This window comes from Manis pentadactyla, chromosome 10 (assembly GCF_030020395.1).
Source record: "Manis pentadactyla isolate mManPen7 chromosome 10, mManPen7.hap1, whole genome shotgun sequence".
NCBI lineage: Eukaryota > Metazoa > Chordata > Mammalia > Pholidota > Manidae > Manis > Manis pentadactyla.
Genome location: NC_080028.1, coordinates 127,436,864 through 127,461,055, shown reverse-complemented (window position 1 = coordinate 127,461,055; position 24,192 = coordinate 127,436,864). Strand labels below are relative to the sequence as shown.

At 46.7% G+C, this 24,192-nt stretch overlaps 1 protein-coding gene across 3 annotated transcripts in view; it reads right to left on the bottom strand.

Moving 5' to 3' along the window:
- Positions 1–1,099: 1,099 nt before the first annotated feature.
- The window catches only part of LUC7L (LUC7 like), a 31,824-nt gene continuing 8,731 nt past the window's right edge, over positions 1,100–24,192 (bottom strand). For 2 of the 3 annotated variants that reach the window (XM_036915988.2, XM_036915986.2), the window contains 8 exons: positions 20,753–20,851; positions 11,390–11,500; positions 10,379–10,522; positions 6,439–6,615; positions 3,981–4,069; positions 2,712–2,741; positions 2,160–2,327; positions 1,100–1,440 (listed from right to left, as the gene is read on the bottom strand). In XM_036915988.2, the coding sequence (XP_036771883.1) occupies positions 1,299–1,440; positions 2,160–2,327; positions 2,712–2,741; positions 3,981–4,069; positions 6,439–6,615; positions 10,379–10,522; positions 11,390–11,500; positions 20,753–20,848 (957 nt within the window). In that variant the 5' untranslated portion in view covers positions 20,849–20,851 and the 3' untranslated portion in view covers positions 1,100–1,298. Of the gene's footprint in view, positions 1,441–2,122; positions 2,328–2,711; positions 2,742–3,980; positions 4,070–6,438; positions 6,616–10,378; positions 10,523–11,389; positions 11,501–20,752; positions 20,852–24,192 lie in introns of all 3 variants that reach the window. The other variant, XM_036915987.2, reaches the window with a different exon arrangement.

Sequence of the window (24,192 nt, the reverse complement as noted above, 5' to 3'; positions counted from 1 at the left end):
AAACAAAGAAAACCCACCCGTGAGGGAGATGAAGGGTGGAGGCAGAAGGTGCTTCTGCAGCCCTGGTCCTGGCTGTGCACACCCCACACACACTCTGCCTGCCCCAGTCCAGCCCCTGCACGTCCCAGGCTGGCTGCATGGCTGATGCAGAAGCCGCCGAGTGCAGTTCCCCCTCCCTTGCCTCTCCCATTTAAGGCCACCCCAACCCACTCGCGGTTTCCCACTCACTTGGGTGGGAGCCTGAGAGGCTGTGCCTCTGCTGAGCCAGCACCACACCATCTACTGAGCACAGTCTCCCCTTGCTTTTGGCAGATCCCACTGGGTGAGCCAAGTCTGGGCAGAAGGGCGCCTCCTGACCCTGCACCCCTTCCCCATGGAGCAAGTCGGCTGCCCACACGTCCTCCAAGGGGTCAGAATGCTGCAGGGGAGCCCAGAGCAGGGCCAGCAGCCATGTTTCAGAGCTGGTGGACACAAGATGCAGGCCCAGTGCCCACATGGCCACCGAGCCAACCAGCCTCTGCACAGTGGGTGGGGATGATGCGGCCATCAGCTCACGTACCCCCAGAAAAGTGCCAACAGGAAGTACCCATTTACCTCGCAGGAGGGCTCTCTCTGGGCTTGTGTGTGCAGCAGAGACACTGAGTGGTCACCACCACTGGCCCTCCTTGAGCCTAAGTCAAACCATGACCTGACCCAAAGGCCAGCACCCCTCCTCCGAGGCCCTCGAGGCCATCACGCGGATGTGCATGGGTTTTCCGTAGCCCTAAACAACTCAAAAGGGAATTCACTGAGCTAGAGCACCAGGTGGAGGCCACGCAAAGAGCAGATCAGACAGGGAGCCCTTCCTACAGAAGGCAGCAGAGCAGAGCAGCTCCCTCCTGCCTCCCACTGAGTCCGCACAGGGGCAGGCGGACAACCCACAACACATGGCTCCTCGGCAGGGGGCGGAGGTCAGTGCTGACAGTCAGAGGCAAGTCCAACCACAGTAAGTGTGGCAGCTTCTGAGGGTGAGCAAACCCGCTGCGGCAGCACCTGCCGTCACCACCTGGGGAAGGGAACAGGGAAGCCCCCAGAGCAGACGGACAGCAGGGCCCACAGCCGCAGTCAGATTGATTTATTCCTATTCAGCGTAGCCCCGGAACACAGAACAACTCTGTACATCTCTAGAAATGCACAGCTAGCTCCAAAACAATAGAAATTGTAAACTACAAAAGATGGGTTGTGTTCAGCAAATATAAAGGGTAACTTTAGGCTGTGTTGAGCGTCGTATCAGACTATTTACAGCGTCTGGATGCGGGTCAGATCTCGCCAGCCTCCTTCTCCTCCGACCTCCTCGAAGCCGTCTTTCCGCCAGAGCTCTCAGGCCTCCAGTCGGGGGGACCCCGCTCGCTCCGCCCCTGCTCCCAGGACTCCTCCCTCGACGCCCGCTCTCTGGAGAACCTGGGGAACGGGAACCGGAGGCTCAGCGGAGGCTGGGATCTCCCTTCTGGCTGCTCCTCACACACAGACAACTTGGACCCTCGATTCTGGGTCAGGGAAGGCCAAGACCCCCCACACCTGGGGAGACCCCTGGAGCCCAGAGGGCAACCAGACCTGCCGTCTCATGCCCAACCCATAGCACAGGGACAGTCGGGCAGCCACTAAAAACTGACGTTTGCTGAGATTTCTAGTAACAAAGACAGCTTCCTCTACAACGTGAAGCAGCAGAGGAAACTACCACAGAAGCACCCCTGTGGGGTGCGACCCATTCGTAAAACAGTGGGGTGAAGCCCAGCACACAAAAGCGCTAACCGGTTATCTGAGTGTGATTATGGACACTGCTTGCTTTTCCTTAAAACAAAACAAGAAAACCACAACAGAGGTGGGCAGGGCCTGTCAGGACACAAAGCTCAGGGGTTGTTTGCCAGTGACACTGAGTGTACAGCCCGAGGGCAGCAGGTCCCCCTGATGGAGCACGTGCCCACATGCCCACCTCCAAGGCCTCTCAACTGCCCGAGCCCGGAGTCCCTCTGCAGATGCCCAGCCAAGCTGCTGAGCACAAGCCCCAGACCTAAGCGGGACGGCCATGGCCCCGCCGACAAACCCCCAGCAGACCCTGGGAACACAAAGAGAAGGGGCTCACTCCTGGTTGCAGCTACCGAAGGAGTCAGAGTAGTTACTTGTATTTTGCACTCCGGTCCCGGGACGCCCGGCGGTGGCCCCGGCTGTGGCTCCGCGAGCGGCTGCGGTGGCGGCGGTGTCTGTCTCGGGACCGGGACCGGGACAACTTCCGTCGCTCTCTGGAGGTAGACCTTGACCGCCTCCGACGCCGATCTCGGGAGCGAGACCTGGGCGGGCATGCAGGAGGCTCTGAGGCCGCGGAGGCGCCACCCCACTGCCCCCCTGGGCAGATCCTGCTGTTACCCCCTTCCTGTAACAGCCCCATCAGTTAGTCTCTGGGCTGGAAGAACTACGGCCAGACCCTTCCCACCAGAGTGCACCACACCGGGAGATCTGCCGCCCACAGCCTCCAGCAGCACCTCCGCCCTTTCCTCAGGGGCGGCAGGCCCCCCACTGTGCTATCCCAACCATGGGGGCTGGGTCTGGCCCCCTGGCCCTTCACCAGCTGACCCTAACCCACCTGGTGATGGTCGTGAAGCTATAAAGGTAAGGTGCTAAGGAACATGCCTGGGAAAAGGCCGACTGAGTACTTTGTGGGTCTGGAAACCTACCTCCTGCGATCCCTGGTTCTTGATCCAGACCTAAAATGGAAAAAAAAAGATGAGCAAATCCCCCAATACAGCTCCACCCCTCCCACTGGAGGGGAGGGGCCCAAGTCCAGGAGGGGGAAGGTCAACTTCCCAGAGACCTGCTCTTTCCTAGCAGGGGATGAGGCCCCAGCCCCAGCAACTGGCTTTATTTACAGCAGATATCTGCACCCCCATGTTCACTGCAGCATTATTAGTAATTGTCAAGATGTGGAAGCAACCTAAGTGTTCACCAACAGATGAATGGATAAATAAAATGTCGCACGCACGCACGCACGCACGCACGCACACACACACACACACGCACACACACACACGCACGCCTGACGGCGCTGAGCACATACCCACCCCGCGGCGCTCACCTCGCTGTGAAAACGGACTTCGTGTTTTACTTACTAAATACATTTTTATACTGCTTCAGTGTCCTACAATCAGAAGCTGTTAGATAATTAAAATGATGAAAAGACAAAAAATGCAATATAACTTGTCCTTCTGAGTTAAGCACTAGGAAGGCCCAGATTCTGGGCCTTCTGAGGACAGTGAGCTACACCCAGTATGACAGCCTACTGACTCCCAGCTCTGGCCAATCCGAACTCCAGCACTCAAGGTCTCTGCCTGGATGCCTTGTTAGACATCTCAGAACAAATACGGCCAGAGCCAAATTCTACTCCTGTCTCCTCCTTTCCCCAACACACTTACCTTTCCCCCTACCTGCCTAAGCGGCCCCTCCAGGTCAGGTGTAAGGCCGGCTCTGCCCGCCCTGTGTACCAGATGCCCACAGACCAGCAGGTCCTATCAGCTCCCCACTCACCTGGGCTCTCCCCTGGCTCTGCACCCATGCCACTGCTCCGCCCCACCTTCCTCTCCTCTCCCCAGAGCACCAAATAAATATGCAACAACCAGAAATGGGACTGCCCCCAACATCCAGGGAACTACCCCAACGCACCATCAGAAGTTAGCCCATCCCTCCACTGCGCCCAGGCCCTTGCTGGGGTGAAGGATGGTTCCCTCCTCCTGCACCTTCGCAGGTAAGAATTAGGTTGCCACAGCCACGTGTAAAACTTGGCGCGCTCTGCCCAGCGAGGCAAGCTGCACACACCCATCATCCTGGGCCAGGAAAGACCTCGCAGCCTGCATGTGCAGCGCGTTGCTTCTCTTCCTTGGGTTAGCTGCTGGGCCCTGAGTGGGCCTCTGCCACTCCAGCACGGACTCCCTGGCGTGCCATGGGCTCACCTCCTGCTCAGATGCTCCTCGCGTTCCCTCTCCTCTCTCCTCCTCAATCGGTCCTGGTTTCTCTTCTCCTGCTTTTCAGCCACAGTTTTCTAAATGAGTGAAAAATTAGAAAATCAGAGAGGAGCAATTCACACAAACCAGAGTGTGAATGTTGTTTAACAAAGCACCTTGATAGATAATCAGTTTTAAATTGGTAATTTAAAACTCTAAGAGAAACTCTTAGGACACAGGAACATGATGATTTTCAAGACTTAACAATGGAAAATACATCTCAAGTGCTTTCTCATTACACCTTATAAATTCAGTGACATGCCACACTTCTAAGACACTGGAAGTTTGTCACACTGCTTCAAATCAATCCAGAAAGCTGCCTGGGTAGGTTTAGCAAGCTGGGTAAAGCGCAAGAGCCGACATCAGCTTGTGGAAAAAGAACACGAGCTGATCACACGCATCTTGCTGCAGGGGGCGATGCCCACCCCCGACTCCACCCCCCAGGCCTGTCTTCAGGGAGCTGAGCCCAGCAGTGGCGGCAGGGGCATTGGGCGAGGGGAGGCAGTCCTCGAGACGTCCACAGCTGGATTCCAGCACCAAGCCTAACACCTGGCTCATCAGGCCGATCACAACCACAACAGGAGAGGCAGCAGTCAGGAGGGGCCTCAAGGGACCGTGATAGCAGCACTGCGAACACAGCTCAGCTCGAAGCACGGGCCTGATCTCTACCCCCCCACAATCAACCCTGAGCCTGCCTTTCTGTGCCCCCATCTCTCTGCTGAGTGAAATGAAGCCCTGATGGGGGTAAGTCAAAGTCCACGAGACAAGGGGTCACCAGGCTTCGTGTGCCCAGCAAGGACTGGGAAGGAGGCCACCTCTCCTCCCCAAAGCGCCTTCCTGCCTGGCAGCTCCATCTCTACACCTCCTGTCCACTCACCCCAAGCCTGGAGCAGGCACACGAGGGGGGAGCCTCAGCCCCTCAGGTTCCAAGCACACTCTCCCTGTACTGGAGAAGGGGCCTGTGGTCTGGCACCATCTCCTTCCCAAAACCCGATTCCCTCCACCGTGAGTCTGCCTTGGAGAGAGGCCCTGAGGGGTGAGCACCTGCAGAAGCTGTGAGCAAAGCCACCTCTGATTCGGGCACTGAACTCCCACCCTCCCAGCTTAAGAGGTGCACTTCCAAACACACTTCCCTTGTTAGTTCAATGGCTGTCACCACTGGTAACGTACTTGTGTGATTTTGGCCAACTGTGCACTGCTCGTAACTGTAATGACAAAACACTAACTAGGTCTATCTTTCTAGATAAAATTAGTACTTAAGTTTTTAAGGTCTTAGAGCGAAAAAATCTCAATATAGTCACATTTCTGATGCAGACAGGTTAAACATTTTTTTATGGCTTTCAGACATAAAAAATACTAGGACAAAATCTTGGGGTGATATGGAATGGGAATACAACTTACAGGACACAGGAATGTGACATTTCCATCTGCTGAGGAGCAGACTGTGAATGGGAACAGCAGTGGACACCAACTGTTATTCTACTGGCTACAAAGAAAATATTATTTTTACATCTTTTATACCCCTACACTCATTAAAAAAAAAAAAAAAACTTAAAAAATGTGACAAAGTTTATAATCTTTCAAAATTCTCTGGCGAGCCCCAATTCTCCTCTCAAGAAGGCTAATGTCTGAGACCCTCACCTTACCTCTGCTCCCTCTCCTAGTGCCGAGCTCCCACATCAGCTACTGGGAGCCCACTGCCCCTTCCCAGGGGCACACAGGCTCCCTTGGCCGTGGTTTCTGAGGTGTCCTATAGTCAGATCCATGTGTCTGTCCGTCCACCAGTTTCTGGGGTCTAGAGGGAAGGCCTGCCACTTCCCCACATCCCATCCCAGCCATCCTGCATGCAGCACAGAAGACACTGTCAAGCCTCTGGAACACGTTCACCTTCCTTCTCAGCGTTCTACATCCAAGACATCAAATGTTTATAGCCAACCAGGAAATGAGGAGCCTTGAGGTGGGGACAGAGGTGGCTGGGGGTGGCGGGAACAGGCTATCAGAAAACCCCATCACCTCCTCCTCCTCCTCCTCCTGAGGAGGCCCAAAGGCCAGTACCAGGATATGAAAGCTCCTGTCTAGCCTAACCACCTTCCACACATCCACCTCTGTCCAAGTTCTCTCCCATCTCAAACAGAAGTTACTGCAGAGGTGTGCAAGAGCTGTCTGTGCCTAGGACTGGGTGCTACCATTTCCTTCCACGAGCAAGGTGGTAGAGACCAAATAAATAAACCCAAGACCCCCCTGGGTTCTGAGATCTTAGGTCTCTTGTGTGGATGAAGTGATAAAAATCTGAGTACTTCACTTTATAACTCAAGACATGCTCCTGGAGAGGACGAGAAAGTAGAGAAACAGGAAAACAACCCCAAGATTTGCTGGGTCTCTCCAGAAACACAACCCATCAACATACCCTTAACTGGTCCAGCTTCTCACGGATCTGAATGAATCCCAAGTGCAACTTGCCCCCGAAGTGGTCTGCAAGGCGGCGGTCGTTGTCATGGAGCCCCAGGTAGGCCGAGCAGACCTCACAGACACGCAGCTTCTGCTGCTGAAAGCTGGACGCAGGCATGGAGTTCCTGTACTCTTCCTGGGGATCGGGAAGAGAGCATGAACGCGAGGGGGACAGAACTGCCAACAAGTACTCAACCCCCAAAATGGAATATTTGAAACAACTACAGAGATAGATGACTTTTAAATAAGAAAAACTGGATCATTTACAAAGCTTCGGTATTTGTGAACAATTCAATGTTCATCATTTACTTAAGAAATGAACTAACAGTCATAATTTCAAAGGAACAAAACACTCAGACAAGCAGGATGACGTCTGTTCTCAGAGGCCAGCAGGAGGGCAGGTCTGTCCTGCACTGGAGAACTTTATGAGGACAGCTAAACAACAAGGGAGACCCTGCCACAGAAGCCTCCAAAATCCAGCACACAAAACCAAACCAAATAAATATGCAATGACCAAAAATAGGACTGCCCCCAACGTCCAGGGAACTACCCCAATGCAGCATTAGTAGTAAAGATTTGGAAGGACCAAGAATCCATCAGACGCCGTCTTCTATGAGGAAAGTGCACGCCCTGCTGCAGCCACCCGTCGGAGTCCAGCCACGCAGCGGGAAGGCAGAACACACAGAACCGGAGAGAACGGAGGAGCGGGGCGCGGCTGCTGCTGCTGCTCAAGTCAGGAGGAGGACACGCCTTCAGAGTCCAGACACAGGCAGCGCATTCTGGCGGCCTGCGTCCTCCTTACAGGGAGACCTGAATGGGGGTCATCTCCCACTAATTCGCAGAACAAAACATTCCCTAGGAAAGGCAAACTGACGTAAGATCCACCTCACTCCTGCCAAGTTGGCAGATGCAGAAACGGACAGTCCCGAACGCTGCTGGCAGGAGCTACGCTTCCACAACTACGGTGGAGAGCAGCTCCGTGATCTTGCTGTGAAAGCGGGACAGTGCGTGCCATTACCAGGAACACTCCTTCCAGGCCTATGTCCTGGAACACGTTCACACACGCCAGCACTCAGGCAGGGACACTTGCTGCAGCTGTCTGTAAAGAATGAGAAACTGCCAATGGCCTAGGACACTGCCATGGACAGTCCCGGGCTCATAAAATGGAACCCTACACAGCGACTAACTGAAGAGGGCTGTGTGCAGCTCTAGAGAGAGTGAGCTCCCCAACAGTGCACCTGCAGCGTGGCTGCTGAGGTCCACACAGCACCCCCCCCACTGCTGACAGGTGTACACACGTGTGACGAATCTAAAAACAGAACTGAAGGATGTATGCTGAACGCACACTGACTGGTCTCAGGGAAGAGAGAGAATCGGGACCCAAGAGGGGAACTTTGGGAACTTGAATTTTCGTTATAATATGCTACATCTTTTATTAAAAGGAGGGGGAAAAATACAAGCAACCAGAGTAAAAATGATAAACATGGCGGGCACATGAGTATTTGTGGGATTATTTTCTCTTTCTCAAGTCTTGAAACTTTGAATGCCACCCTCTAAGACCTTTCAAAATGAATTCGTATTGCCGAGTGAAGAATGCCAAACCCTGAAGGTTCTACACTGTGTCCCCCCTTATACACCACTTGAAATGACCGAAACAAGAAATGGAGGACAGAGGAGTGGCTGCCCAGGTCAGAGGAGAGGGTGTGGCTATAAAAGGACAGCAGGAGGGATCTCTGTGGGGACAGATGCTCTGTACATTGGCTGTCAATGTCAACATCCTTTCTGGGATATTGTGCTATGGTTTTATGAGACGTTACTGCTGGGGGAAACCAGGTAGAGAAATCCTGGGCGCAGAGGATCTCTGTGCTGTTTCTTAAGACTACCAAACACCCTTACCTGCTACCAAGAGCAGAAAGGGCATAGGTGCCACCACACCGGAGACCAGTGCTGCCAGGGCCTCCCCCACCGTCCTGCTTGCTGAAGTCTTTAAGGAGTGGTGCACTCAAGGTGGTGGGCACAGGCACCAGGGCAAGGATGCTGGGAGGCCTGGGAATAACACCCACGCGTCCCGCACGGCACCCCTGGCTCTGCTGTCTGCAGACATCCATGTGGGGAGCCCCACGTCTATAGTCATTTTAGCCTATGTACAGACTTCTGAGCAACTTGCAGGGTTTGGGGTGTCTGCTCCCCGCTGCTCGTCGAAGCAGGAAGGCCACAGAGCTCCCCTCTGGACTCTCTGGCCTTTCTGGTCAAGCTGTCAGCAACCCATGAGCCTGACTCTACTCGACATGTAAACACAAACTTCCCATCTAAGATCTAAGTAAAGAAAAGTTTAGGTCCTGTTTAAGGACTTACACACAGGACTTATGTGTAAATGAATATACAGGAATTTCAACCCTGTGCAAAAGGTAGGAGTTAACGACATACGTAATCTCCCAGAAACGAAACTACCCCACACACCAGGAAACCCTTTCAAATTTGACCCACTCAGGCCTCTGTGGCGATGCCACTCAAGGTACTTGGCTCACAAGCATGACAGGCCACGGCCACACTCATGATCCCATTTTCTTTTGGGATGAACACACCTAAGCATTTATACACAAAAACATCACATCTGTACTGTGAATTCTTTTCTTCTTTCTCCTTTAGGCTCAACAACGGATTATATTTCCTATGAATGTCGCTGAAGGAGGTACCGGTCTGCCAGGGGCACAAAGCATTATCTCAGCACCCCTTCCAACAGATAAGTGCTGGTGACCTCAACTCCAGCTCTGTGGAGACACCATGGATGCCTCGGAGAGCAGCGCTCTGGCACCCTGGGCCTCACGCACTCAGAGCGTCACACTGAGCTCCACAGCGAGGTCAGGCACCACGCTGAGCCAGGAACACAGTCGTGACTGAAACCAAACCTGCACCAGGACCTGTGCGCCATGTCCTCTTCTCTGCCTGGGCTCCCATCCCACCATCTGGCAACCTCAGCCTGTGGGTCTCAGCTCAGCGGCCTTCCAGGATCACCTTAACTACCTGAGACCCCCACACACTGCCCAAAGTCACTCTCAAACTCAGAGCTGGTTTCTCCTGCACAGTTCTCACCCACACACTCACCCTTCCTTCTGTGTGCACCCCTTCCCACCTCAGTGCCGTCTCCATGACAGTATGGCCTCCCTGGCTTGCTCACAACTAGAGAAGTGCCTGGCACACAGCTGAAGCTTAGCAAGCATTTCCTAAAGGAACACAACTATCCCTGTCCCCGGCTCTACGATTCCGACCACTCTCCAGGCTGGCAAATCCAGTGGTGAGGCTTTGAGACTGGAAGAGTACCCTGTGGGTAGAATAATCTGGGAAGGAAATGGCCATCAACGATTCCAACAGAGTCCTTGACTCAGGTTCGGCACACTTTCAGTGTGTCCTGGCCTGAAACCAGCGGACTCCTTGGACACCACTCCCAGTCCGCACAGGCTCTCTATACCAAAGATGCAGCACTTCTGAGTCCGATTTCATTCTTTACAGCAAGCTGCAGGACGACTCTGGCTCAGGCACATAAACTAAGTAAAGAGCACAGCCCGACTGCCAGGGAGCCGAGGGGCAGAAAGCCTGTGTCCATGGGCCTTGACAGGACGTGCACGGATCCTGCTCTGCTGACTCCGACACTCAGGACTGCATTCACACATGGAAGTTGTGCTCAGAGCTGGCAAGTGACTGGTCTGAGGTCACACAGGGGTCACAGCAAAGACAAACCCAAGTGTGCACTGACTCTAAATCCTGCGACCCTGTCCATATACTGACTTCCAACTCCTACCCAATACTCAAAAAAAGAAGAACAGGTTAACTTTAGCCCAAATGGTCAACTCTCTGGTGTTACTAAGTCACCTCTTTCTCTAGACATTTTTCTCACCAACCTCAGCTTCTTTTTTCTTTGCACGGACTTTCTCCACTTCCATAAGAATTTTCTGAGATTCATCCACATTTCCTTCAGCTCCCAGCTGCTCAGCTTTAGCAAGAAGTTTTCCTATTTCTTCATTTAATTCATGTACTTTTTCTGCCTGAGGGGAGAGAGAAACAATCAGGGAACAGACACCTAAAGATGAAAGACTTTTAGTGCAGAGTGTACCCTGCTGTATTTCTGGGCTATTCTACTGAGAAAAAATATAGAACAGAAAGCCCCAGATCCTCACTGGATCACAGGCGAATTCTGACAATCCTGATGCCTTATGGGCTCCACCAGGACTCTGATCACAAACTCCGTCTGTGGAATGCACTCCAAAAACAGGAGCTGCGCCTCTGTCACTCCCAGTGTGGTTTTAAGGATCACACTGGTCATTCTCTAGGCTCTCTCTCTTTTATGTCTTTTCCCACAGCTCAGTCTTCTGGGGAAGGGTAGTAAACATCTAGGCTTAAATGCACAAGCTTGTACCATAAGCAAAACACCCAACTACGGGGATTTATTTTCAGAAAATGAAACGGCGTCTGTGGGCCAGTTGTCAACTGCATACATCTAACGGAAAGCTTTCACAAGACAGGGAGGGAAGAGGAAATGAAGATACTCAGTGCCGCTCAAGAGGGGACACAGGAGCAGCGCAGCTCCCACACACAGACCTTCACTCCACGATGTGGACGCTACACATGTTAACCATGTCTGTATTAGCTTTCTCCCATTTCTTGTTTTATGTGGGGATGTTAAAAAACAAACTTCAAAAGGCACATACTGTATGGGGAGGGCCAGAGACAGCAGCTCCCAGAGACCGAGAGCTCGCTGGCAGCCTTCCCTCCTCCACAGGAGCCCCCCGATCCCTGAGGACCACCCGCCCTGGGATGCACAATTCAGTGCTGTCAGCTCGCTGTGCTGATGGCAGATTTACGCCCAGCACCCACAGGACAACGCTTTGCACCAATGCTCCCATGAGTGGTACCTTTGCAGAAACTTCCGCGCTGATCTCCTCCTGTGTCTCTGCCAGCCGCTTCTTAGCAAGCTCAGTTCTCCTGTCACACTCGGCAATAAAGGACTCCAAGTGATCCATTGCCTAGCTCAGGAGAAGCAGAGCTGCGATTAATTACTAGTAACGTCCCAGAACCCATCTGCTTGATAGGAACACGCTCCTGGGTTGGTTTCTTAAAGCCTGCAGGTTCAGTGGGAAGATCTTAAACTGTACTACAATCAACCCGTCCATAATCGCATTAAATCAAGGGGCTTCATTAAATTCATTTCAGAAACAAGGTCTTCTCATCTGATTCCCAAAATTTGTGGAAGGACCCCCATCCCTCAGTAACATTTCCAAGAAAACTCTGAGGAAATTAAAGCACTCAGCCATAATTAATAGTGTCCTGAGGACAGAAGGCTGGGCGGAGACTGGTAAGAGGCCCTCCTCTGCGGAGTGTGGGGGTGCACGTGAGGTACTCACTGGTCCTTTGTGGGCCACGTAAATACTACTCCCCCATGCTCTGAGGGTAGAGCTCCCCCTTCCACCTCAAAACAAAACAATAGAACAAGTATTACTGCGAGCTGGTTACCACTTACCCACAAAGCCGCAAGAACTAGAGATCTAATTCCTGACCCTGAAGAGTCTGTGGGAGACCTACAGGAACACCAACAAGCAGCTATGCATGCCAAGCAGCTACCTTGTCATCAAGAGTCAAAGGCCCCAACACAACTTCATATAAACATACAAATAGGACATCACGTTTCCAGCCATGAAGCTGGGTGGTCACCTTTTCAGTCCCCTGCGAGTCAGTTAATGTCGGCAACGTGTTAAGTGTGTAAGCAGTGGATGAGAGTGTTGGACTGTATGTTCTATCACTAAAAAAATACAACAGAAAATTTGGGGTAGAGATGATAGTAAGGCAGATCAAAGTTAGGCCGACAGACCAAGTGGTGCTATTCCATGTCCCTCCCCTCAAAACTGGCCAGGGGAGAGCAGTGCTCCACGAAAATCAGCATGACACTGGAGTGGACAAAAGGGACACCCCTGGAGACACACGGTCCCCTCCAGAAATGCCCAAGGCAATTCCCAAATAAACGCACACTTGGCAGCAGGTCAAGACAGGGCAGAGGCTCTGCGGGTGCTGAGTCCCCCAGGACACTGCAAAGAGGCTACAGCATCACCATCCACCGAGGCCAGCTCAGATTTCACTGTATTTCCAGTGACTGATTTGGGAACTCACAACCTCTTTCCTATCACTGGTCATCCGAATATGGAAAGTAAATGACTGCCACTGGTTTGCCAACATACATGTGCTTCCCAGAAGGATGCTGAGTTGCCCAGTCCTGTGGACAGGTTTGGGACTCGCTATGATCAAAGTCCCAGTGAGAGGATATGGGTCACATTCCACCGGCACTCACCTGGGACAGCAGCTCCTAGCAGGCCAGCCTCTGATGCCCAGGTTCGCCCGTGCACAGCCCTGAGACTTTGGTGCAGGGTCCCTCTATTGTCTACCTGAAGGAGCGACTTCACACCTGTGGCAGGCCCAGCGACCCACTCATCAGGAGTGAGGGACAGACATCTGACAACCTTGCTAATGACTTAACCAGTCAAATCAACCACCTGCACCTTAGGCAGAACCCAAATCAGCTGCAGACTCAGACATCTGATCAAGCTAAAAACTAAATGGTAAACTCTGCAACACAGAATAGGCAACCACAGACATGTCTCATAACTGCCACATTCTTTAAAAGACACTCTGTCCTACTGTCCTCCCTCCCTCTCTTCAATGTCCTTCTCCATTCATATTGGTTCCTAAATCAAAGAGCACGTTTAAATGATTAGAAGAGAAAAAAAAGTATTCAGGTCTAAAAAATGACGTCCTAATCACAAGCTACCACTTACTAGACAGTCTTCCAACCTCTACGTGAGGGTCACGAGGAGACATGACCCACTGAGAGTGGCTGCGCAGTGCTGGCACATGGCAGGCACCCAGGCCGGGGCTGTCCCAGCTCTGCCTGCCCACAGCAGCACACCCGCTGGAGAGTCTGAAGCAAGCCCATGAGGTCAGCAGAACGTCCCGAGAGCAGGAGCCCCGGGCAATACTGTGAACAGCGCAGCCTCCTATGGTCTGTTTCCCAGATGAAGAAACTGAGGTGCCATTTCCAAAGTGGTAAGGGACGGCAACAGGACCCTTGTGATTTGGCTCCAAAGTCTCTACACTTAATCCTCTCATCACCAGCTCTACTTACAGATGGGTAGGAAGAGTGAATAACCTGCCCAAGGTCACAGAGGGGTTTTAACCCAGGATACTGGGCCTGGAAACAGAACTGTTATACTGGGCATCTGAAAGACAGAAGAGTAGGTACAACCACAACTGGTCTCATTCAGTGAATCAAAGAGTTTGAAATCCTTGTGTGGAGTTCTGGAAACCTGTCAAATAACCATCACAAACTAGGAAAAAGATCAACTATATTTTCACTAAATTTCAGAGAAACATATTCTATACATTTTCAACATGTGAACACCAAAGCAATGTACTGCTCTCTAACTCAAAAATTAAGTTAATGTTGAGTTCATATTGCTCGTTGGTAGTGTTCGAGTTGAGAAGTTTAGATGTATTTCTACAGATTACCTAATAGCAACAATTACACCCCCTCTCCTAAGCAGTGTCTGGATCAAACACTCTTGAGAAATCAAGGGCCGGCCCTGGTGTGGTCGGGCTGAGGCCCCATCAGGCCAGAACCGGCTTAGGGTGAGCACGGAGAGGCACCTTGGCCCAGATGGAATACCCGAGTCTGGGTGGGTCCTGTACGGGAGAGTGCCAGAGGCTCCCCCCATCAAGCTCAAGCTGGGGGTCTGGGCAGGGATTGTCTACACAAGGAAACACCTTTATGACAACCATGTCGGGCCCACAAAGAAAGACCTTTTTACGGCTCTGACTGGCAAGGACCCAAAAGCTTATTAACGTGTGTTAGTGAGGATGTGAGATGGACTCTCCTGCATGATGGCAGGAGCACTCGCCACCTGGGGACAGACACCGTGGCGCTATCTCCAAGTGATGGGGGCACGTGCCTTCCTGACCCGACAGCTCCGCCTCTAGGGACTGTTCCCAGGTAGTCGGTGTGCCAACATGTACCACAGCACCATGGCCACCGACGGGCTGGCCACAAAACACAGGCACCTGTCCTTTGAATACTACACAGTCATCAGAAGGAACAAGGAAACTCTGCAACAGAAAATAATCTCAAAGGTATGGGAGGGGGGAGACAGGTGTGGAGTACCTGTACTGTAGACTCCTATTTGTGTGAAAAAGGAGTAATAGATGTACCTTCCCCCCAGGCATCCACATAAGCTCTAAAGGAAATACAAGAAACCTAACAACTAGCTGTCTCTGGGGGCAACCAGAACAGAGCAGGAAAGAGGTTTCACAGTATGTTTTTTGTACCTTTTAAATTTTGAACCATGTAAGTGTTCTGCACGTTTTTAAATTAATACAGGCATTGCAAACCTAGCGAAATCACCTAGATAGGCAATAATCCTCAACTGCTGCTTAAAGCACAAGGCCAAGGACTGCTGTGGACCTTCACGATCCCCAGGTCAAGCTGCCTGCAGCCCCCGAGAGCACTGACAAGCGTGCCACCTGAGGGAAGGCAGCACAGGGCTCTGCTCCAAGCCAACTGGTCAGGAGGGAAGAACTTAAATCTGAGTTAACAACATCATGAGGACACAATCAGCAAGACACAGGATATGAGAGACTTAAAAATTAATTTCTTCAAAGATTCTAAAAGACTTACAAAAGCATTCTAATGTGTAGCCTTATTTGGGGTCCTGAATCAACAAAGTAACTGTAAAAAAAATCCTTTTTGTGACAATCTGGGACATTTGAAAACTACTAGATGATGTTAAGAAAATTTTTAAAATTATGATTATTTTTAATAAAGTTCTTCTGTATGGTTTGCAATATATATATGAAATTCTATGTGTATGAGCTACTATAAAACAATCAGGTGGAAAAACGATAAAAATTAAACAAGAGTCTTCACATCAATGTCACTGAAAACTGGGAGATGAAACCCTGAGATCTTAAAGTATTATTCTGTTCACTTCCCTATCTTTAAAATCTTCCTTAACATGTTCTTAAAAACATGTTAGGTAGATCCTGCCACACATACTGTAAAGAGAACTTAAGAGCCAGTGACAGCGCTGAAAAATCTAGATGAAATGACAGGATGTGTGAGCTTTGTGAGAGCAGTGGGATCACAGAAGAAACGAAGTTGGCCATGAGATGATATTCGTGAGTGATGGACACAAGGAGATTCATTATGTTAATAACTACACCTGCTTTTGATGTTTGAAATTTTTCATTAAAAAAATCCCTGGTAATCTTCTCTAGTCTTTTTCTTTTTTGTAGAAAAATATTCCATTTAATCATAGCTTTAAACTGTTCGAAGTTCTATAAGCACAGTTCTCTACCTTCTTTTTGCCAGCAGTCTCAGAACTGACCTACATCCAATTACTGCACCGGATGGGACACAGGCTTCCAGCAACTGCTCTGAGACGGTCTGCTGAAGAGCTGACCCACCAAGGCCAACTTGTGGCATTTAAGAAGCAACTGTTGCTTTAAAAAATTGTTTGCTTCCTTGCATTATAAAGCAGTAGTAAGGGACTGCCTCCAGAAAGGGGAAGGGCACAGGGAAGAAGGCTGGAGGGCTTTACCTTTTTATAAAAGCCTTGTCTGAATTCTGAGATTGAGCAATACATGTTCAATAAGAGCACACAAAAAAGCTGAGTTGAAATCTCCAATGTATAAAATTCTGTGAGTTTGTCCTGACCCTATCATAATTTTAAGCCATTAAAGCCATTAAACAGGTTTCATAAGCAGTTTCACGGGCACAGTCTATGATACGAGTGCATCAAATATACTCATTTGTTTCCTTATTTTTATTGCATCTAATTTTTTAATCATAAACAACCTACCACAAACATATTTGCATACCAATGTTTGCATAAATTCCCAACTACCTCCTTCGGATGAAGATTTACAGAAATAGGTCACAAGACAGAAATACTTTTATGTTTGCATTTCTGCCTATTAGCTATGTGACTGGACCAAGTAACCTTACATGACACAGAGAATGTAATTATTTCTCCTTGCCTCCCTCAAGAATTAATCACTTGAGACTTTACCTTTTTAAAGTGAACTAAAATGCATATGCAAGCAACACAATTTTTATTCCCAGCAAACAGGGTCATTTTGTAAGTTTGCTTTTTTCTTTTTCACATCAGTGCACACGTCTCTGGCTCTACAGCTGGGCAGGATTTCATTTTACTTGGACTACTTTAACCCCTCAAATTAGTACATACTTGGGTTTTCTTAATTTTTCACAAATTCAAAATGATGAAAAACATATCTTCCAATACAAAGGCAAATATTCTTCTAGAACAGTTTCTTATAAATTGCTTAGAGGTGACTCAAAGTCTATAAATGTTTCAAGTTTTTATAAGAGCCTGTAGTATTTAAAAAATTGGCTAAACTACCATCATAACAGTACCATCTATTATGCACAGCTTTCATGTTAACGATCTGACTCCAATAATCTGTCTAAAAAATATCTCTTATATAAAAATGGCTTAAAATAAAATCAAATGCCTCTGGTATTTAATATATTTGATTAAAAATTTCAATATTAAAACTAATGCTGTCTTGTTGCTGTCAGTTGTCTCTGAAAGTAACCTAGATACAAAGAGCTCCTGAATATGCCTGCTGACCCACTGAATGGGGGCTGCTTCCCCTCCCAGAGTCACATGCTGCTGCCCATTAATTCTGGTGAATAACATCAAACTTATAGTACTTGCAGAGGCTCTGGAGGTAAATACTTGGCCCATCTCACAGAATTATTGCCCACAAAGAACACATTATACCAAAATACTCGGTGAGTTACAAAAACCTAAGTTATTGAGAAAAATCAGAACAAGTCATGGATTAGTGATGGCTTAGAACTTGTGAAAATGAAACCTGCGTCACCTCTCATTAGTGAAGATCACACAACAGCCCTTCCAGAAACCAACCTCAGCATGTCCCCATGGGAGCTGCTGGTCCTAAGCCTGACACTTGGGCAGAGGGTGGACACACAGCAATCTGGGAGCCTAGCCACCACCAGCAGGTTATCAGGAAGCAGTCCACTGGACACACCTGGTCACAAAGCTTCCGCACTGTCCACCTTATCAAAAGTGCAATTCTTACAAGAAAAAAACACAACCAGCCTTTCTGGTAAATGTATTTGTTCATCCTGAATCGACTACCTTTGAAAGATACAAGTGACCTCCAGACAGAGATGCTGAATGGCTGGTCACATGGAAAGGGGAGATTTTACCAGACAGCCTTGCAGAGCTCTGGAATCTGTTAAGTGTTATTTTAATCTATACTGAGAAAAGACTATTTTTCTTCTAAGTTTATTACTCATAACTAAGGAAATAAAACGGCATTTTAGCTTGATATTTTAAAGCTTGATACACTGAAGTAACCCAAGCATATCCATACTGGCATGGATAATTAAAGCTTTTAAGATAGGGTCAAATTTATAGCATGTGAATTATATCTTAATGCCATTATTTAAAAAAACCTTTTAAGGCAAAATCTCCCTAACACTCAGAGGAATCTGCTTAGAACTTCATCAAGACATCATTTCACTGTATGACAGGACCACAAATTCTGTTGCCAATCCCCCATTAAAAGTTACATTACAGCCTTTTTTCAGTTTTTAACAAGTTGCAATGAGCATCTTTTCTATGTACTCATCTGCACGCATTCCCAGCTGTGGAGTCTTGGAACACACATGCACCTGGCATGCTGACAGTATGACAGACTGCTTTCCTACAAACACAGCCGCCCTAAGCTGGCCTTCATGCTTCAGGGCAGGGGACCCCTGCCATGTGTTTACAGCAGGGGTCATCAAATTTAATATGAGTTATTTGTAGGGTCAAAATGATTTAAGGAGGTGAGGGGGTGGCTAGCTTTTGCAATTAATGGAAAAAGTAATTCCTCTGTATGGTGAACTTCTATATAGTGCCTACTCTAGCCCTCCAAGACAAAAGCGTTGACAATTTCCTAACGTCCTCTGAAAAGACCTCTGCACACCTAAGCATGACATCAAGTATAAGTCACTGTCCCTTTCTAAAAAGCACACTATGGAAGCAAATCATACTTTTTTGCTTTTCCACTTTCTCTTGGAGGTAATTTCACATTAACACACTGAACCACCTTCTTCTCTTTTCTTACAGCTGTCTGTCTGTCATTCACTGTAAAGACAGGCTATAATTTAGCCAGTCCCTTATGGAGGAAGTCTGGTTCCTGCTTTTTGCAGTTAGACAATGCTACAGAATATTCTGGCACAAACTTCTCTTTGGACATAGGCAAGGATACAAGGTAGATACACTCTCAGAACTGGCACTGCTGGGAGGTGCACTCACAGCTTGATATGCTGAATTATTCAGGTGTTTCAGGGTTACTTAATTCTTCATCTCTTTAGCTTTTGAGTGAGGGTGAGCACCTGCCACAGGATTAGATGCCAGCTAGGAAATGTTCTTTGCCCAGTTTCTGAGCTACAGACACCATCTCTTCAACCCTGACATGTTTTATGTACAAAGTAAACTAGGCCATAATCACACAACACTGCAATATTTTGTCCCAGTTTATTGTTGTATATTATATATGGGAATTTTTGATGTGCTAATACTTAGTTTTCATACGACAAACGTGTCTTTCTCACAGCTTCTAGGCTTTATAAAGCCTGACATCTGAAGATAACAAAACAAAATTCACTTTTGGGGGATCCAACTTGGGTCTTTTCCAAGTGGTTAATCCATAGTTTTTTACACTGTCCACTGAAAAATCTTACTTCTCCACACTGGCTGAACATACACTCTTTATATACTTAATGTGCTGTATGTTTTTAGTCTCCTTTTATAGTCTCAATTTCTTCTATTCATCAGTACTCTAGCATTAAATTAATCACGCCATTTAAGACATTAAATTTAGAAGGAATGCCAAGATTTGTGATCCAAAAAACATTACTAAAACTGATGTTTCAACCTATATATCTATATACCTATCTGAAACCTGATATCCCAAGTTAATGGCCTCTTTATATATCCATTTTCCGACTATTGAAGAATTAACCAAGAATTGGTCTTTGTAACCACTTTTTAAGCCTACTTATTTTAAAGAAAATTTACTCCAGCTAAAGTAACACCCGCTAAGACTGTCCCTCAGGGAGTTTCCTCTCTGGCTGCGGCAAACCTCGCTCAGCCCCTTTTCAGTCTCCACTTAGGAACCTGAATCAAACCCCTTCACTGACCTCTGGTCATACCAGCAACTGAGACTTAAGGAAAAATTAAAATAGAATGACTCTAAACCATGCATTCTCAATATGGGCAAAGGTGAAAACTGGTCTTACAGGGTGAAAAATAATCTTATGTTATTACAATGGCTTGTGGCCTGGAAAGATGGCAGTACTTGAAATGATATGCAGGATACTGGTAGTATCAAAATGTCATGGAGGGAAGCAGATGGTTTAGGAAAAAAAGGTCTAAGAAAGTCTCCTCTGGGAGACAATAATAAAAAAAAACTGTGAAATGTCATTTTACTAACATTAAGTGGAAAAAATTTAATAATTTTTGATAACAGCAAGTGTTGGTGAGGGTGTATACACTGCTCTTGGGGGTATAAGTTTTATCAAACAATAGAAAGAAAAAGACAACATTATAAAACTATCTTGCAAGGATGAACAACACATCCCCAATGAGCCAGCAGTTCTTTTCCTAGGGTATTCTACCTGGGTATTCCTATCAAGAGTGGAAATATACTCTACATAAATCCTGTACATGTGCACCAGGAAGATATTCAAGAATATTCATAATACTTGTTCATGTCAGCAAAGAAACTAAAACCAACCCAATCTGAATAAAGAATGGATAAGCAGCAATGAAAACCAATCACACCAAACAAAACAGGTAAACAGAAACATAATACTGAATGGAAAAAAGTCACTAAAGACTCTCTACACTATGAAACCATTTATATAAAGCTCAAACACAAGCAAAAGTAAACATTGAAGAAATCATAAAAATATGTACTAAAAAAATATTTTTGAAAGGAAATGATACATAAAAAATGCAGAAGTGTTTGGGAGGTAGACACAAAATGATATTGGACATGTTATAGCTCTCAGCTGGGATGGTGCAATAACAAGTATCTATTTCATTATTTTACTTCGTAACTTACAATGTTACATTATTTTCATTCCACATTTGGCTCTTCACAGGAGGGATGAATTAACACCACATAAAACTTACATCTAATTCAAAAAACAGGTCTCTTTCTTTACTTGCAATCTCATAATCAGCTCGGAGGGCCAAGTCGTGGATTTTGGTACATTCTCCTAAATCCATGCGCTGTGAGAAAGAAACAAAAAATTTACACATGAACATCAACTAACTGTAGAAATCACATCACCTGGTGTTTCAACTGTCACCAAAAATAAACAGTACTTTTTTGAATACTAAACTGTGAGAAAATTAAGAAACGGAATACACGAATCACTATGTTGTGTACTTAAAACTGATACAATATTGTTCATCAAGTATACATCAATTAAAAAAAAGAAAACAGTGTATGGCTGAGAGCCCTATTTTTCTTTCACCACCATGATTATATGATATTCAGCACTGACGCATTTAACAGTGTAAATAAAGGTTTCTATCTTTTAGACCCAGACATAACTGGACTAATTATGAAAACACATTAATTAGCCTTTGCCAGTTTTACTTTTACATCAGTCAGGTAAGAAATGTCTATTCAGTGCATAGTGGGTATGCGTGAGTGACAATGAAAAGGCCAGAAAACAAGTGCACCAACGACAGCAACAAGGTTCTCAGCATTCCTTCTTCCAACCTTGACTTACTCAAGATGCTCAACACCTGAGCTGCAGACACAAGAAAAGGAAAGTGCAGACAGAAATCAGGTTTTGACCATTATAACACAACCTAACCCTTGGGAGAAAAAAGCAAGAGTTGCAGTACTTGTATTAGACAAAATAGACTTCAAAACAAAGAAAGTCACAGGAGACAAAGAAGGACATTACATAATGATAAAGGGGTCAATCCAACAAGAAGATATAACCATTATAAATATCTATGCTCCCAACACAGGAGCACCAACATATGTGAAACAAATACTAACAGAATTAAAAGGGGAAATAGAATGCGATGCATTCATTCTAGGAGACTTCTGAAGGACAGATCAACCAGACAGAAAATAAGTAAGGAGACAGAGGCATTGAACAACACACTAGAACAGATGGACCTAACAGACATCTACAGAACTCTACATCCAAAAGCAGCAGAATACACATTCTTCTCAAGTGCACATGGAACATTTTCAAGAATAGATCATATTCTAGGCCACAAAAAGAGCCTCGGTAAATTCAAAACGATAGAAATTGTACCAACCAGTTTCTCAAGACCACAAAGGTATGAAACTAGAAATAAATTACGCAAAGAAAATGAAAAATCCCACAAACACATGGAGGCTTCACAACATGCTCCTAAATAACCAATGGATCAATGACCAAATAAAAACAGAGATCAAGCAATATATGGAGACAAATGACAACAATAATTCAACACCGCAAAATCTGTGGGACGCAGCCAAGGCCGTGCGCTAAGAGGACAGTATATTGCAGTACGGGCCTGCCTCAGGAAAGAACAATCCCATATGAGCAGTCTAAACTCACAATTAACAAAACTAGAAAAAGAAGAACAAATGAGGCCCAAGGTCAGTAGGAGGGACATAATAAAGACCACAGAATAAATAAATAAAATCAAGAAGAATAAAACAATAGAAAGAATCAATGAAAGCAAGAGCTGGTTCTCTGAGAAAATAAACAAAATAGATAAACCCCTAGGCAGACTTATCAAGAAAAAAAGAGCAAAATATATAAAGAGCTCACACACCCCAACAAACAAAAAGCAAATAATCCAATTAAAAAATGGGCAGAGGAGCTAAATAGACAGTTCTCTAAAGAAGAAATTCAGATGGCCAACAGACACATTAAAAGATGCTCCACATTGCTTGTCATCAGAGAAATGCAAATTAAAACCACAATGAGATATCACCTCATACCAGTAAGGATGGCTACCATCCAAAAGACAAACAACAACAAATGTTGGCGAGGTTGTGGAGAAAGGGGAACCCTCCTACACTGCTGGTGGGAATGTAAGTTAGTTCAAGCACTGTGGAAAGCAATACGGAGGTTCCTCAAAATGCTCAAAATAGAAATATGATTTGACCTAGGAATTCCACTTCTAGGAATTTACCCTAAGAATGCAGCAGCCCAAGTTCCTGTGTGGTAACCTCCAACGAGTTCTACACAAGGGTATAAAGGGCATATAAAAGTGTAGGCAAAGGGTCTGTTTGTGTTTATACAGAGGATCAAAGCCTAACTGGGGTACCCCGAAAATGAACTAAGATACGATATGAAAAAGAACTTCCAACATCTGCACTCTCTGGAAGACTCATGCCAGAAGATGATCATCAAAAAACCCCAACAAAGATCCACGCACTGCTACAGCTGTAGATGCACTCATCCCACCAGTTCCTGGACTTGCCATGGGAATGAGGAAGGAGATATCTAAGCTGGCCTGTGCATACAGTAAAACAACAAATTTGACTGGATCTATACTGTTGGAACTCAACCAAGAATTTGGAGAAGTGCAAATTGTAGCGCTCCAAACTCTTACAACTACAGACTATTTACTGTTAAAAGAACATATGGCATGTGAACAGTCCCCAGGAATGGGTTGTTTTAATTTGTCTGATTTCTCTCAGACTGTTCAAGTTCAGTTGGACAATATCCACCATATCATAGATAAGTTTTCACAAATGCCTAAGGTGCCTTAATGGTTTTCTTGGTTTCACTGGAGATGGCTGGTAATTACAGATATGCTTTGGTTATGTAACTAAACTCCTATTATGTTAATGTGTGTGCGCAATTTAAGTAGTAGCTTAAAACCTATATATGCTGAAGTTACTCTACAAGAAGATATGTCAAAGAAATAATCAATCTTCCCATGTTTTCTTCAGTCTGCTACTTCTATAGCTTTTCTTCTTCCTTCCTAATTACAACCCTTAAATAGAATTCGTGCCTCATATCAAATTTACCGAGTATCATAACTCCTCCAAGTGGTAAAGATACCTCAAGACAAATGCTGGGCATAGAAGCCACAGGGCATAAATATGCAAAGAAGTAAAAAGCTAACCTTTTCAAACAATAAGGCTTCCCTCTCACTTACCAACTTCACATTTCCCTGTATGGCCCCGGAAGATGACTGGTTAGCCAGAGACGGGTAAGATTCCTCAAGGGAGGAACAACCTAAGACAGGCACAGTCGCAGGGGGGCCATCAGGTGAGAAATTGGGGATCAACAGAGGTGAGGCTTAGAACCTCACCCCCCCTGTTCTGAGAGAAATCTTCTGCATACGTGGATGTTTTATTGCCCTGGTCTAGCTTGGATTAACACATAGTCTACAGGCACACACCTGATCATCTACATTTGCTCTCTTACAACACTAAACTATGTTTTCTACCTTTATCTTGTATCTACCTACCGCTTCAGCATTTTATTAAAAATAATAATAAAGAGAGAAATGTGGTATCCACATATAAATCAAGTATAAAAACCAAATGAGTATTCATATTTGAACTGACTGTTTAGAGTTCATAATGCATGAGCAAA